At 43.5% G+C, this 16,774-nt stretch overlaps 2 protein-coding genes across 7 annotated transcripts in view; both read right to left on the bottom strand.

The window, feature by feature from the left end:
• SLC26A5 (solute carrier family 26 member 5) overlaps positions 1-1,393 on the bottom strand; it is a 34,714-nt gene extending 33,321 nt beyond the window's left edge. For 3 of the 5 annotated variants that reach the window (XM_071552671.1, XM_071552674.1, XM_071552676.1), the window contains exons 1-2: positions 1,311-1,393; positions 324-405 (exon numbers count right to left, since the gene is read on the bottom strand). The gene's annotated coding sequence lies outside the window, so the exon portion shown is untranslated. Of the gene's footprint in view, positions 1-323; positions 541-1,310 lie in introns of all 5 variants that reach the window. The other 2 variants (XM_071552672.1, XM_071552673.1) reach the window with 2 other exon arrangements.
• Positions 1,394-8,217: 6,824 nt separating this feature from the next.
• Positions 8,218-16,774, bottom strand: part of RELN (reelin) — a 281,484-nt gene continuing 272,927 nt past the window's right edge. The window contains exon 64 of one of the 2 annotated variants that reach the window (XM_071552669.1): positions 8,218-9,357. In XM_071552669.1, the coding sequence (XP_071408770.1) occupies positions 9,261-9,357 (97 nt within the window). In that variant the 3' untranslated portion in view covers positions 8,218-9,260. Of the gene's footprint in view, positions 9,358-13,356; positions 13,715-16,774 lie in introns of those variants that run through there. The other variant, XM_071552670.1, reaches the window with a different exon arrangement.

Below are 16,774 nucleotides of genomic sequence, written 5' to 3'. Positions count from 1 at the left end.
AAAATATTCCAGTGCCCAGACCCTCATTGTCAGTCATCCACATCCAAACTAATGCTGTGTACAACTGTGTTACTGGAATAGATCTGAAGAATTATGAACGTATATTCTGCTGAATCATCAGCAGAAATAATTGCAGTAATTTAATGTTCTTGTCTTTTCCTTACTACTGGACTATCTCTAAATGCTTGCTGCAACAGCATCTTGGCTTATCCAAAGTTTCGAACCATCCTGAAATAGCTTTCAACCATATTTCAGTGATCAGACAATTAAAACTTTTGCAATAGCTGCACGGGCACGAGCACAGCAGATTTAAGCCTACTTACTTTTCTGGCTGGTTTTCCCTAGTTGTGTTCACTGATCCCTTGTACGGGGTTCAAAACGTTCCCACAATTCATGAACCAGAAGCTGAAAGACATTGACATGGGGAAAGGCAAAATCTTGTTCTGTGCCTGAAAATTGCAGGGGCGGGAGGCCGGGGGAGATGGCCGGGAATAGTCCAGTAGAGGTTTTGGAAAGGTTTTGCAGATCTTTGGGTCGAAGCTGGTAATAAAGTGCAAAGCAATTATCCCTTCTAGTTACAACACTTCTTAGGAGAGTCGCTCCGACCTAAACTGACAGCCCCGCAGCCCAAAGCCGGAGAGTTGTTGCCACTACACGAGGAAATGACTGATCTCTCAACCTCCCTCTGGTTTCCCCTTCGGTGCTCCGCGTGTTTTACAGTTACAGCAGCGCGGGCGCTGCCCGGGAGCCCCCGCGCACAGCGAGGCTGCCCCTGCCCCGCACCTCCTGCCACCGCTGCCCCTGCCACCAGTACTCCTGCCCCGCTGCCCCTGCCACCAGTGCCCCTGCCACCGCTGTCCCTGCCCCGCTGCCCCCGTTCCCCCTGCCACCGCTGTCCCTGCCCCGCTGCCCCCCTTCCCCCTGCTGCCACCGCTGCCCCTGCCACCGCGGGCTCAGGGGCCGAGGGGAGGGGGGACCCTCAGCGAGACCCCCAGGTCACCCCCGGCCCGGGGTCACCGAGCTGGAGCCGCAAGCACCGCGACAGCGCGACCCGAGCGACGCTTCGCACAGTCCCTCAGGAGAGATCGGCCCAGGGAGAGAGATCCCCTCATGGGGAGATCCGATCAGGGCGAGACAGAGACCCCCTCGCGGGGAGAGAGACCTGATCGGGGCTAGAGAGATCCGATCAGGGCGAGAGAGATCCCCTCACGGGCAGAGAGAGCCGCTCACGAGGGCAGCGATTCCCCCGCAGGGCCCCCTCCGCCGCCGTGCCCGCACACCGCGCTCAGCCCCGGCCGCGCTCCGCTCACCTCCCGGCGCCGCCTGCCCCAGCCCCGCTCCCGCCGCCGCCGCTCGGCTCCAAGGTGAGCGGCCCCGGGCTGCGGGCGCGCCCCCTCCTGCCCCCGCCTGCCCCCGCCCCGCGGCCGCGGGCGCGCCTGGGACTCGTAGTCTCCCCCGCAGCCCCCGCTGGGCGCGTCCCCGCCGCGGCCTACGAGTCCCGGCGTGCCGCGGGGCCGTGCGCGCTCTCGGCATTGCGGCCTGCACGGGCAGCGGTGTCCCAGCGGGGTGACCCCGGCCCCGCCTTTATGCCTGTAATTGTAGAATCGTCAAGCTTGTAAGAGACCTGTAAGATCATCAAATCCATCCAGCACCGCCTCTGAAACCACTAATCCGTATCACCCAACACTAGATCAGACCTTCTTGAGCACCTCCAGAAATGGTGACTCCACCACATCCCTGGGCAACCTATTCCAATGCCTGACCACGCTGTGATTTTTTTTCTAATATTTAATCTGAATGTCCTCTGTCGCAGCTTAACGCCATTTCCTCTGGCCGTCACTGCAGACAGAACAGACCGGCCCCACAGAGCCCACCCTTTCGGGTCGTTGTGGAGAGCCAGAAGGTTCCCCCTCAGAGCCTCCTCCAGACCAAACAACCCCGGCTTTCAGCCACTCCGCGTGTTTCCTAAACCTTCATGAGCCGTGCTGTGCTCTGCTGGGCACGCTCCAGCACCACAATGTCCTTAAAATGATGGGCCCAAACTGAACGGAGCACTCGAGGTGTGGCAGTGCTGAGTACAGGGGGATGGATGGATGTTCGCTGCCCTGCTCCTGCTGCCACACTATTGCTGACACGGGCCCAGCTGCCATCACCTGGGCACTGCTGGCTCCTGTGCAGCCACGGTTCACCAGCACCTCCGAGTCCCTTTGGAGCAAACCCTCTCAAGCCACTCCTCCCCCAGGCTGTAACACTGTGTGGGGTTGCTGTGCCCCAGGTGCAGGACCTGGGTCTTTTGCCTTATTGAACCTCATAGATACAGACACACACAAAATGTATAAAACAAATATAATTTGTTTGTGATTTGAGTATAAAAGTACACCTGGGGAGTGCGGGGTGAGCTCTGGCTGGCAGTGAGCAATGTGCAGGACATGACTTGTTTGGTTTTGTGTGGGTGCAGTGCTGGCGTGCACTGTGGTGCTTGTTGCATTTTAATTACAAGATTTGTTTATCCAAAATAGGCTGCAACAAAAAGGCCTTTTGATGAACAATTTCAGAGTGAATGTTAAATAATCCTGCATACATCAAATGCCACATGAAATGATACTGGATGCCATTGTTGCACAGAATGGGGTAAGTGAAGATACTTTGGGAAAAAGCTTTTTTGATTCATAGTTATTTATCCAAAAAGCTATTTATTTTCTGAACTTGGATATCTGTAGCCTGTGTTAGACTGCAGGTGTAATTAACTTATGAAGGTGTGGCCTCACCACTGAAGTACTGAAATTCTGAAATGCTTTATTGCCAGTAAAACATATATTTCAGTAACATACCACAGACAGACCTGTTCATGCACCCTGCACAAAGGGGAGAAACCCTGAAACAAACATGGGAATAGCAGATTTCCTGCTAGAAAAATCGACACAGGTATAAATCATTTTGAATGTTTCAGTAATCCACACTGAGGATTAAGTTGCACTACTTGTATCAATAGTTGCATTTAAATACAAGCTAGTTTTAATTTCTTGTGTGCATTTTTGCATGACACACTTGAAGATTATTGGTTCTTTTTTTGCTTCTTTCCAGCCTTGTGGAAAACAGTAAAAGATTCTGTGGTTCTTCAGCTCTGAGAGAAGGACAGGCATTAATATAGTGCTGAACTCAGTAGCAACAAGATGAAAAGCGGATTTTTGGTCAGAACAAGAAAAGGGAGGGAAAGTGAATACAGAATAAACAATGTGGACACTTGAAGAGACTAAAAACACTCCTGTGGAAGATAATCATGGAATGTTAAGGGTGGACACGTGCTGCTGGAGCCGTGTGATGACAGAGGGCTCAGTGTGAGCTCTGAGGGCTCATCTGACTCACAGGGAGGAGCAGCAGGAGCCACTGCTCTCCAGCAGCATAAGGAAAGCTGTGAGGTGCTGCCAAAGCCCAGATCCAGAGCTCATGGCTGCTTTGAGCTCCAGCTTTCGGGCTGTTAATTCTTAGCTTCCCCCAACAGCCACTGATGGTGAGTGTTGGCAGGGGGCAGCTGAGAGGCTGGGAAGTGCAAAGACTTAGGATGTTCCTGATTGTGTCTTTGGCATACACATCCCACATGGAACATCCCAAATGAGCAAACTCTGTTAGATGGGCTCCATCAACTGGGTCACTCCCCTCTGTGGTCTAACTACACTCATAGTTCTTCTAAGAATGAGACAACTTTCTAAGACAGAAAAAAACCCTGTATATATTTGACCATGGAGTCTTACACAGGTCGTAGGACAGGTCAAACCAGTTGAATTGGTAAAGTTGCACTGAACATTTCCATATAAAGTGAAACATGTTCAGATTTACAGGGATTTTCCCACTGATTTTAGTAGGCTTGGTTCTCAAAGTGCTGCTGTTAATTAGTTACTGCCTACATCCTATACAAGCACATTAGTCATGTCAAGCTTTGTTATTGTCCATAATAACACAATTATTCAAGGAGAGGCCCAAACATTAGAACATTTTCATTTGTGCCCTGCAAAATTCCTTGAAAGTGGCTGAACTCCAATAATTTTAAGATATCCCTGAGAAGAGTGAGATTTTAAATCAGCTAAGTTGGGTGTCCAGTTGTGGGTATAAACCAGCTGAATGGCTTTGCACCTGCTGTTTCTAGCCCACCTGGAGCCCTAGGGTACCTGCAGAGGGCTGGTGTGTATGTGCATGGTCAGTGCGCCAGAAAGAGAGACCTAAGTGTGTCAGCAGTATCATCCTAATGCAGAAGTGCTCCTGATACCTGTGATTCCCAGTACCTTCCAGAGTTCCGCCTTTGCCCCAGAGATAAATAGGGAAATAAACAAGCCCTCTGAAAGCTTCTTTGCCACTGACTTCCACAGATCTCCCTTGAGTAGCAGAGCTCAAAAGCACAATCACATAATCTTCTTCTTTAAAAAAGCTTAAGAAACTTGGGGTTTTTTTAGAAAAAAGGAATATAAATTCAAACTATAAACCCAACCTTTATGAGCATACTCCAGTAGAGTATTCCTCCATTCCTGGAGAAGCATTTTTACTAGGCCCCACCTTGCTGCCTGCCAGCTAAGGCTTTCCCCATGAGGCTCTGTGGAATTGGCCACACATAGGCCTAAGTCCTTAGGCTTACTGCCAGCTCAGTCCCTTGAGCTGAACCAAGGGGAAGAAAAAGCAAGTCAGAAAACAGCAGTAACAGAGGAGAACACAAGGCTGTTCATCCACATGTCACCTGTACAACATTTGCAGCCTCCTATCTCATAGTCTTTTCTTCCAGCAGCAGATCCCTCACCTGCAGATGGTTGGTGCTCTGTCTGCTCCTGCACACATATACTGCGAGTGGTTTCCTGGCCTCAGCTGCTCCTGACTGCTGACAGCCCTTGAGGAGCTCTTCAGGCTCATGGGCAAGCCCTTCTGCTGACCTCATTTGGTTCTGAGACTTCCTCGGCAGCTCAGGATGAAGGCAGCTCCCCTCTACAGTTGGCTTGTTCCTATTCCTCCAGTGATGAGTCATGTTTAGTTTAAGAGCTCTATGGAGCTGAACGGAGCAGGGTTTATCTGGGGCCTCACACCCGCTTCCTACTTGGATAATAACCAACCCCCTTGCCCACTGGATAAAAGATGAGGTGTTGCTGTGGCAGCATTTCCACCCAATAACATTTACCCTGAAGGGTTAGCAAGTAAATAAAACACAGATCCATGTTTATGGCCGTTATCCTGTCTCTATCCAAATGTTTTCCCTTTCTAGACTAAACAGTTCTCTACTTGGAAGCTCATGGGTTCAAGGATCTTGTTTCTGCTGCTGTACTCTGCAATCTCTCCAGCTTGTTTACAACTGGATTTAAGTGAAGGGTTCAGCATCTGTAATGGTTTGACCCATGGCTTCCTCAGTAACCATTGTATCTAAGGAAGTTACAAGTATTCCACACGTGTCTTCCACGTAGCAGTGGGGGAGTGGTGGTTCTTCCCTTCCTTGGCTGAGGAGCTGGAGGGAGGTGGTTGAAGCCTGGTCCCTCCGGTGCCTGGTGTTTCTCCTGTCCTGGGTGAGATTGTTTCATTCTTGTTCCCCTTCCTTGAGTTTTTTTTAATTGTATTTGTTTTGATTCATTCGGTTTCTCTGGGTTGGGTTGGTGTCTTCCCTATTTCCCAGCTAATCAATTCCCTTTTCTCCCTTCCCCTCTCCCCTGGGGGGTGAGATCCTATGTATTGTGTATACAGTGTGGTTTGTAAATGTTAGTAAATATAATTTATTCTTTTTATTCAGTTCAGTTTCTTTAAAGTGCATTTCTTTTCAGTTTTTTTCCCTTTCCCTTGCTGGGAAGGTTCTGGGAGGGGGAAGGGGGGGGCCAGTCCAGGGTTGGCAACAGCTAGGCCAAACCTGCGACAGCATCTGACAACTGTCCACAGCACTGGCAGCCGTATTTATATTTACTGTGTTTTGCCATAAACATTTCTACTGATGCAATGCAAAATGGCATTTTTAAAAACTGCTTTATGCTATTGATTCTTCTATAGTTTTGTTGCCTAGTCTGATACTTACCCAGTTTGTGTGCTGGTACCTTGATCTTTGACAATGTCTTGTCCTTGAGTACATTTGCTTTGTTATTTAATTTCTACCCACTTTTCTAAATTGTCCAGTTCATGCAAAGCCTGATTTGGTCCTTAAAAATATTCTTCCCATTAAGATAATGTTATTATTTTCAGATGAGAACTTCAAGTTTTAGTTATTCCAGGAACTTGAGCAGGTCAGAGCTTCATTTTCATGTATTTTTATTTAATCTCGCTTGTGTTCTGATTCTACTGAAACATGGATTAGTGACCTGCTAGGAAAGCTGAGGAAGTCTATAAGGCATACTAAAAGTACTAAGTCAATTTTCATAGTTGCCCCTGCCAAAGTTTTATAACAGTAGATAAGCTTATTAGTACATTTTATAGCAGTGCCACAGTTTTATTGCCATAGATTATGTGTTGTGTCACCTTTGATATTTTGACAACTGTTTAATGTCAGATGACTCATTGTTTTTAGTCATATGTGAGGAAAAATAAAATAAACACATTTACTGAGTGTACTGTATGCGTATGGTACGTGGGGTGTTGTAGGAATAGAAAAAGTGTATGGAAGAACTTCCTGGAATCTGGAAAGGGCAAATGACAATGTCAATTGTGAATCTACCAGCAAAGAAGAGAAAAGCTGGTGCGCAGTTTGTAGTGAGTTTGGGTGAAATGCCTCCTGGACTTCCTCTGTAGTTATGATTACAATCACTATTTAAAGAAAATAAATACAAGTGTGAAAAGCACCTTCTCTGATTATTCTGGTCTCTTGCCTGGAAAGAGGAGTCAGGTAAAGTGCCTCATTGTATCTAAAGTTTTTAAAATAAATTAATTTCCTGGCAACACACTAGCTGCACACGCATTTTAGTTTGAACTACCACCCTTCTATTGATATATTAGAGCAAATAAAATTATCTTAAAAAATAGGAGTGTGCAGATCTTGCATTTTTGTTTGTTCAATGGGCAAAACTCTTATTACAATATTTTAAAATTGGTTGCTTAAATATTAAGCTATTATATTCTTTAATAACCACATGGTTTTTCTTCCTGCTATTTTTCTGAATAGATCCTTTATCTCTTTTCAAGGATTGAAAGCACACAAATGGTTCTCCAGAGTACAGCAAGTTTGCAGCTGCAGGAGACTGGACTGTTGCAGTAAGTTTTCAGTCAACCAAAGGTCTGTCACATAATTTTGACCAAGCCAAGGTCTTGACTAGTTGGTCACTAAATGACTTCCTTTTTTTTCTGGTCCCTTTAATCAAAACCCTGTTAAAAATGAGACATGTTCTAGGAGGCTGGCTGAACATCTGTAGGTAACAAACACCATTCTTTTTCAGACCAGTATTGTGCCAGCAGCAGATGAACATAATGTAAGAGCACAGCAGGTATATATGATACTTCTGTCTGGTGAGAAGAAGCTCAGAAAACTGGGACTGTTTAGCCTGGAGAAAAGGAGTTTCATGGGATTCCTTACTGGTCTCTACAACTCCCTGAAAAGAGGTTGTAGTAGTAAGATGGGGATCTGTTTCTTCCAAGTAACAAACTATATGACAGGAAGAAATGGCCTCAGGGTGTGCCAGGTGAGGTTTAGATTGGATATTATGAAAAATTTCTTCACTGAAAGGGTTATCAGGCATGGCACAGGCTGCCCAGCAAAGGACCATCCCTGGAGGTATTTAAAGGCCATGTAGATGTGGTGCTCAGGGACATTGTTTAGTATGGACTTGGCAGTGCTGGGTTAATGGTTCAACTCAATGTTAAAAGTCTTTTCCAACTAACAAGTCTGTGACTTAAGAATTAGCAGTTTCTTCTGTTTGGAACCAGGTTCCTTATGTGCTGCACTCTAGTTCTCAGAGCTTGGAGACAGTGGTTTACACGCTGCATTTTGGTCTGCAGATAAAACAAGAGTGTGTATTGGTCCGTGGTCCTGTTTCACTCCTTGCACCAGGGCCAGTTCCAGGGACCATATTATACCCCAGCTGGGACTGGGAAGATCTCTTGGATTGTGTTACTTGCAAAATGCTGTTACGTATGTTGTAATAAATATTAATAAATATTAAAAATTACCATTTATGTTTCCTTTAGAATCCAGGTATTTAGTAGAAAAATTTGGTTTATGGTTTCATGTAAAGCCCACAGGGCTTGAAAAATCTAACAACAGAATTCTTTGTTGACATTGTCTTTATTGAAGCATGGATCTTTAGGTTGGTTCACCATAAAGTGAAACATTTTATTTATGATAATAGACAGTTTAGGGCTATAGGGGCATTATAATGTTGCTGGTGTAGATACAACTTTATCAGAAGATACAAACATGACCCGCAATAGAAACAAACACCAAAGAGAACACAATGAAACGTTCACTGTTTACAAATCACTTCATTACTACAGACACCAAATGGCAGTTACTGTAAGTAAATCAGTTCCAGAGAACTGACTACATTTAGACAGGGAATTAGGAAATTCTGTTTGGGGCTTAATCCACAACTCCTTAGTAGAAAAAAGTTTAATGTCAAGCATTCTTTTTTTTTTTTATCCACAAAACAATGCTAACCAACAGACATATCAAAGAATAAGACTGAAGGATATCAATGCTTTTACAACTACTTTTGCAATTATCTTCTGGATTAGGTACTTTGATGATTTTTTTAAAATACATTTTGTAAGAAGGTAAATAGCCCAAAAATCAGCAGCAAAAATATTACAACAACAAAACAAGTAAATACAGTGCCAATGTGTCATGTTGTAGAAGAGAATACAAAGAGGACAAACAATGATATAACTTAATCATATAAAATGACACAGAGCTGAAATACAGTGCACACAAATACCTATGTGACAAAGGATGTTAAATTCTGTACTTAATATGTAGGTTTTTTATAAACATAAAATCTGAAAAGTCTTTGTGCTTAAACTTTTTTTCCTGTTAAACAGAATTAGTTGCTTACTTCCAATACTGCCACTGTAACTGATATTACAACAGATCACAATTTTCACAGACACATCAACATTAAAACATTTACCTATGAGAAAATAAGTCACTTCTCATTAGTTCACAGTGCGAAAAAGTGGTGTACACTCTGTCTTGAGAAAGGCTTTCAGTTATTCATCAAGCCAGCTGCAGAAAAGTCCTGATACCAGATGCAGTGCTAGGTTTAAAGAATGGAAAGCAACACATCACATGTTGGGAGGAAAAAAATAAATTTCTCGTTTCTTCATGGATATCGTCTAAGTGACCTTCGTCTTCTGTTGTAGAAATGCCTGAGCCCATGTTGCCGTGAAAAATTCATCATGTAATTTTGTTTGCGAGTGCTGTTGAAATCAAAGGGTGGAGGAAGAGAAGAGTGTCAGTTTCTTTAATATGTACTGTAAGTTCTTTTGGAGCAGTGAGCTAGTGGGACTGATTCTTCTTTGTCCTTGCAGGACCTTTCAGGCCTGTGCAACCTGGTGTGAAGCACAGCCTTTGTGTAACTGCAAGGTACAAGGCAATTGAGAATCTGTCCCACTTTGCTTTCATTTACAATTTATTATCTTAGGGAAAGGGTAAGAGTTTTCAGCTGATGAAAACTTGTGCTGCCTAGGGCCAGATTCACTAAAGCTGTGTGCACACTCCATAGAATTTCCCTCCATTGGTTTTGTACTCCAGTCATCCTTCTGTCTTTGAGGATTAACTGCTTTATCTTAAGAACAAAAGAAAAGCTTTACCCCACTTAATTATCTTCTACTTTTACCATATAGGAAGTGAAGTATGACACTTCTATGCAGATTAATGTTTCCCTCCCCTATGCACCCTCTCCCAAAATTAAAGGAAGATCTGGGAAATAATCATCATCATGTCTGGGAAGAGACCAGGCAAGAGACAGCCTGTCTGCAGCCTAACTCAGGAAGGCATACTTGTTTGGAAGGTCAACCTGAGGATAAGGCCCATCCCACCTAGCCTAGGTTTCTACTTCTCCCACTGAGGGAAGAAGGAACCATGAGAGAGCAACAGATCTGTGAAGTGAAGGCCTGCAGTCAACAAAGCTCCCATTTGTAGGTGCAAGGCATGTTTTCACTTGTGAGTTTTGTCTGTGAGTAAGAAATAAATACTTGTAATGTAATTAGTCATACTGTCCTCTCTAGTGCATAAGCGTGTTTTTAGTGACTGTGGCCCTGAGGAAAAAGGAGTAATTGAATGCTTTGTAAAATATCTATGATTCTCCCGAGGCAAAGACAGCTTTTGCTGTAGTATGTTAATTTAATCTGAAATAATCTGTCTAACAAAATTGTACCCTTTTCAAAAGCTAATCTTGAAGACCATTGACTAAACTGAGTAAGAGTAGTCATGTCAAAATCTAGATTATAAACCCCTAAGCAAATCCAAATCACTTCCTGACTAGTTTTCCAAGGCTTGGTATTTTTAAATTGTTGTGGGGGGGGTTTTTTGGTGGTTTTTTTATTTTTGCCACTGGAATGTGCATGCAGGAATGGAATAAAGATCAGCTTCTAGGGACAATGAAGGCAAACAGATTTAAACTTGGCACAACTTTTGGCAATCTTGCAGTAAGGCAGAGCTCTAGAGCATTTAGCAATTGAGAGAGGGGTTAATGTTTGAAGTTGACTTGTCCGGACTTTCACCTGACTTCAAGTAAAAGGGAAACGTCAGCGCTGATTTCTAAGACTTTCGTGTGAGAGAGTCAGTGGTGAGCTTATATAATTTTAATGCCACTTGGTAGCTCCAGCGCAAAGCAGTTTAGAAGATCAATCTTCATTCTGCTCCTTTAGTCATCACCCTCACTCCAAGGCTGAGGCTGAGGAAGGCAGGAGGGAAATCATGACCCCAAACCTGCTCCTGAAAGTGGCTGCCATTGGTCATGAAGCTTGAAGGTAGCCTTAATTTTGCCTTCCTTTTAATTCCCATGGCCCAGGAAGCGGGTGGCTCCTTAGAAACAGAGCCTCCAAGGCCACATTCAACCTCTCAGAAAACAATCCTAGCCATGAGGTGAGGATGGAGCACCTATCTCCTGGGAGAAGGCTGCTCTGCAGCCAAGATAGAGGAGATGAGCCTGGGAGAAAGCACAGCCCAACTCTGAGCAGCTTTGCTCTGGGTACATGGGACCAAACAGAGCCTGTCAAAGGGTTTGGCTGAACAAAATGCCCTTATTGGACCTTGTTAGATTTAGGAGTGAGCTTGGCTGTGAAAAGCCTCAGCTTGGGCAAGACCTGGACAACTGGGGCACGTGCTGAGCTGCAGCTCTTGGTGCAGGAGCCTTTGTGTTCCCCCATCTCCATCCTGCCTTTGGTCCACTCATGTTCAGCAGAGATTGTCAGGACTTGTTTTGGACAATGCTAGATGCACCTGGCCTACTGTTTCACTTCAGATGACTAACCTTTTTTGAATCTGGCCTTAAAGTTATGGTGAAAATGTTTAAAACCATGAACAAAGAAAAGAAAAAAGAAAGAATTGACAAAAGAAACAAAGAAATGGTTACCTAAAGAGATTTAGTAATTTTTTTCTGCATATAATTTTGTTCTGCTTTAAGATGATCAAGATGCTAGAAAGAAGCATATATTTATGTCTTACATTGAATACCAGAGCAGTGCAGTGTGAAAAATATGAGAAATCTAAATTCTCAGGAACTAAATGCTTAATTTTTTTTTTTACTTGCAGTGACATTGTTCATACTTGTCTTCACTGACATCTGAGAGAGACTTTCCAGCTACTAGTTGGATGCCACAGAAAAACTTCATGCCTGCTATAGAAATAGCATGACTTTCACTCTTGCCATGGGTAGACATGTACAACCTCTGCATTAGAGTCCTGTATAATACTGCACCACAAAATCAGAGTAGATCTGTATTTTTTAGTTCTCTGAATTAATTTTATATATTGGTAGAAGGCAAGCATTGTGGAAAAGAGAGCAATAGTGCTTTACAAAATCATGAGAAGAATTATATAATATAGTCTGCAAGAGTCCTTATGCATTTCTTGCATTTGGTGGATATAAATACCCTTTCAATACTATTAGTCGCAAATATAATTTACATTTTCACAGACTGATAAAATGCTTTAAAATACTTTTGCTGTTGTTTTCTTGCTCAGAGCACCCAAAGTGTTCTGGGCAGCATCAAGTTATATTAGGAATATATCCCCCCTTCCATAATGGAGGTTGTGGAGGGAACTTTTGTGCAGATATCGGTGGCAACTTGAAGGCTGTTTGTAAGTGTGTAATGGACTGGTCAGCATCTTCCAAACCTTCTGCCTTTTCTGTGCATTAACTGAACTATCAGTCAATGAGAAAAGTCCAGATCCAAAGCTATGTATGTATTGCTGATGGAGCACACAGCAAAAAAGCAATTAATAGCAGCAAATATTTTATGATCTGTCTCACAGTTTTGAATGCACTATTAAAAATAAATAGAAGATAATACTGATTCAATTATGCAGGAAACCCTAAATAGCTTTCCAGTGAAGTCACTGGAGTTGTGCTAGTTAGATGAAAGCAATGTGCACCCAATACAGAAGAAGCAAACTGTCTAGGGCATATTCAGTAAATACCAACAATAAAGCAATTTATGAGGAGTCTGTCTGGATCTTTAGTTTTTAATAGAGCATTCTGTTTATTGCATGTCTCCTAAAGCACAGTTTGAACTACAAGTCTGCAATTTAAAGTTTATGAAAATGGAACACAGTGAAATGGAATGCAAAACATGTAGTGCATAACCCCAGCATATACTAATGTCGTTCATTACTTCTGTGTTTTTAATTGACAGGGCACAACAGGAACCAAATAGAAACAAAAATATTTGTATGACAAAATGAAACATGAACAAAGCCTCAGAACACAGCAAAGGCATGCCCCTCAGGACTAGGCTTGGAGGAAATTTGGAGGTTGAATTACAAATGCTTTGTTAGAAGGATACTATCATGAGAAAAGTGATGTGCCCTGACTGAAGGCCTGATGACTCACAGCAATGACAAATATTCTTTTGCTTCGGTGAGGTCAAGATTTGAACCCAGAACTCAGTAACTGTGCTGGTCAGTGGCATCTGTTACCTGCACCAGCACAAAGCAGCTGAATTACATGAAGCAAAAGAATTACCTGGGAGACACTGGCTCTGTGTCTGAGGGGCACACATGGCTGTGCCACCATGCAGATTGACTGACATGCCCTGCCTGCCTTGACTGCACCTCTGTGGTCATTAATTACAGGACAAAGTGGGAATTGCCCCTTGGTCACCCATGTAACACTCGGGGTGCCCTCCATTGCAGGTCTCACTGTACCCTATCCAAAGCTGAAGAAGGAGAAGTCCTTCCCACCTCAGTCTTGGTGAAATTTCCACTGCAGTATGGCATGAACTGCTGAACAGCTCCTGCCAGGTTTAACGTCCCCTTGTGCTCACTGAGGAAGTGTCAGGGCTCTCCAGAGCCATGTGGCACATCTCAGAGAGTACAAATGATTTTTCACCAACCCACCACTGACAAAACTTTTTGAACGAGCTGTAGCTGTAACAGAAACATACATTTGGTACTGATTCAGGGAAAGTACTTACCTTATTCTAGTGTAAAACCAATGACAGCAAACAATGAAATACAACACAAGTTAGAAAATGCCTTTCAATGCATGCAGCACTGTGATTAGTCATAAAACCCTGATGAGGTTTAGAGGCAATATAGGACTTTTCATCTCTTTTGAAAATAAAAATTGAACAAATTATTTCCCGATATTTCAAATCAATGTTTATATTTTTATTTTCTATATAATTCAGCATGCACTTTTAAGAAACATAATAGAAATGTCATAGAAGCACAAACCACATCATATTAAATTTGGCATAAATGTTGTGAATATTCAGATAGCTATCTAATGTTTGAACTATTTATGTTCTTTCTTATAAATATGTTGATACTTTAAATACATTTTTCAAATCATTGCTTTCTATGAAAAAAATGAAGCAGATGAAAATGCTTTTCCACATGAGCACTTGTTGTTAGAGTTAGAATATATAATTTGTATTTTAATGTTGCAAAATAAGGATAAACATTCTTTGCATCAAATGCAACATCTGTTCTCACTAAATCATTTGTGCCAAAAACATGAGAAAATCTTGACAATGAAGAGCATGGAGTGATGGCTATGGAGGGATTAATTCTGTTACTTAAGAGTTAACCATAAAATAGTAGGTGGGGACAATATTACTTGCATTCCTTGCATTACTTCAGCATCAGACCCTTAGTGTTCAGCTTATCATTACCCTTAATTTCTCAATACCTTTGACCCGAATTAAGTTCATGAGGTGTCTATAAGGGCCTGCCCTGTACATAAAGAAATGGCAGTTCTGTAATGTACATGCAGAGAAGTGCGAGGTGTCTGTGCAGTGGACAGGCTGAGAGCTGTGCTTCCAGAGAAAAACAATGTGCAAAAGAAATGCAGATTGGGATGTGGGCTCTTCTTAGGGCAGAAGTACAGGGGCACAAAAAACACTCCTAAGCCTGGGATAAGATACATTTTTATCCTAAGAAGAGCCACATGGAACACGTGAGAGTTGTGCCCAAAGCTTTCTTACAAATTGAGAGAAAAAGTGCTGCGCTAATGAGGAATAATCAGCCCTAGCCTTAAAAGGGACTGGACAACTCAACAACTTGTATCTTCTCCCCACTACAGTACAGACATCAACCATTGTTAAGCTGGCAAGTGGTTAGTTGGCAAGATTAATTCAGTGTATAACATAGTCAACACAGGTATTGGGTTTCACCAATTTGAAAGAGGAGCTTAATTTGAACACCATTTGCAGCTGCATCACAATATTAATGATACTGCTTTTTAATGACTGATTCAAATAGTTCACTAAAATGTGGAATGATTGTAAGTAACACACAAAAGCATCCATCTTTGGCTTTTCTTATCACTGCCAGGGATTTTTCATGCATGTATAATCCGCAGGCTAATTTTTCTTTTGAGAGCAAAAAAGGAAATAAAGAAAGGGTAGCCTGAAAGTATTTTTGCTGGTGAGAGGATTATGGCCCTTGACTGAGAAACAATTGAACTGAACAGAGTGTCATAAGTGCATCAGCTGTAAACTGTATCTGCACTACAACTTGACAGCTGGGCCTGTGACAGAATTAATTTCAGAGTTTTGGATTGCTGAGATGAGTTGGGCCATGAAAGCAGATTTCCACAGATTTGTCCCTGGGGTGAGCACTGTAAGGAGGGACATCCCCAGCTCTGGATGAGAAATAAAATCAAGAAAATCCTTGTTTGCACTACATCCCTACAGATCTGTTCTCCCTGCTGGCAGGTGCTCTTCCCTTTTACTCCAGCCCTTAGTCTGCTCAAGGAAAGCATTGCTCACTTGCCTTTGGGCTGAGGAAAAGCTCACCTAGGTGTGCACCTGGAGGTGCAGGCAGCCAAGCCAACACCTTGGGCATTTGGGAAAACGAGACCTTCTAGCCCACAAGGGAGTGGAGAAAACACAAGCCAGGAATTGCTTTATGTCCTAAACCACACCTCCTAGAGTAGGTTGTCTCCTTGCTGTAACATCTCACAAGCTAGAGGCTCACCTGCTGGATCATCTTGGGCACACAGATCACAAACATGAAAATCTAGTACTTAAACCAGGACCAGTGAGGATAATTCTGATGGTGCCTGGAGAGGTGTATGAAGTCTCATTCAGGTGGATGACGGAGTGCAGGGTTGTAAGAGGACCAAACACAGAACATGTTACATATGGACCATCAATGGTTCTGTATTCAGGGATTGCTCATGGCTTTCTGAGACAAGGTCAGAGTTCCAACAGGAATTACTTCCAATTTAGGAGGCACAGATGTTTCCTAAAGTTTCCCAGCTTTGGGTCGAATAAGCCAGGCAGAAGCCTACAGACTCTCCAGTGAATCCCTATAGAATTAATGGGAAGAGGTAATTACAGCACCCATGTGAATGGTTTTAGTTCAGGCTGTGCCTCTCTGCATCCCTGTCAGAGATCTCTGCGGTGGCTATTGCCCCACAGAGCTCTCCCCTGGCAATCCTGGTGGGAAGGCAGAGCAACCAGGGGACACTTGAGTCCTCACCTCTTGCTGGAGAGCTGCCTGGGCAAGGTGGCTTGTTCTACCCAGCAGCAGGCAGAGTTTCTGTACCCCTCATTGGAAAATGAACAAATATTAAGAATTAAAGCCAAGTCCTATCTCTAGTATTCATGGCTTCAATCCTGGTAGCCCTGGTGTGTGCAGCATCATCTGGGTAAGTGTTAACAAATACTGATCCAGGCTCAATTCTGATGCCTGAAGCACTCCATGGAGGTGACTGAGTCTCTTCATCATTTTGCAGGTGAAGAAACAGAAGTGGTGGGGGTAAAGTGACCAGTGTGAGGTGGCCAAGTGAAAACAGCAGAGATAAAGGAAAACTCAGGTGAGAGTATCTCTAGCCAAGGAAGTGTGCCTCCTTTTAGAAAGCCTTCCCAAGGTCAGCATATGAACCAGGTGCACCACAGCATGTAATTTTGCCCTGCCATGTCTCATGTGTTAGCAGGGCCTGGAACTCCATATCTGGCCTTTTTGGGAAATATGCTGTCATGGCACCATGTGTCACAGGACATGGTAAGGGAGAAATCTGTCCAGTTTGGTCTGTCTTCCTCTGTGAATTGTACAAGGTGTCACTTGCACAGGGTGGAAACTCTTGTCTCTATCCTGATATTTTGGCCTTAAGGATCTTTAACAGCAGAAAAATAAGAGAAAGGAGGAGGTAGTCTGCCC

The sequence above is a fragment of the Pithys albifrons genome, chromosome 3, assembly GCF_047495875.1.
Source record: "Pithys albifrons albifrons isolate INPA30051 chromosome 3, PitAlb_v1, whole genome shotgun sequence".
NCBI lineage: Eukaryota > Metazoa > Chordata > Aves > Passeriformes > Thamnophilidae > Pithys > Pithys albifrons.
The sequence above is the reverse complement of the archived record's forward strand: the minus strand, read 5'-3'. Positions and strand labels throughout refer to the sequence as shown.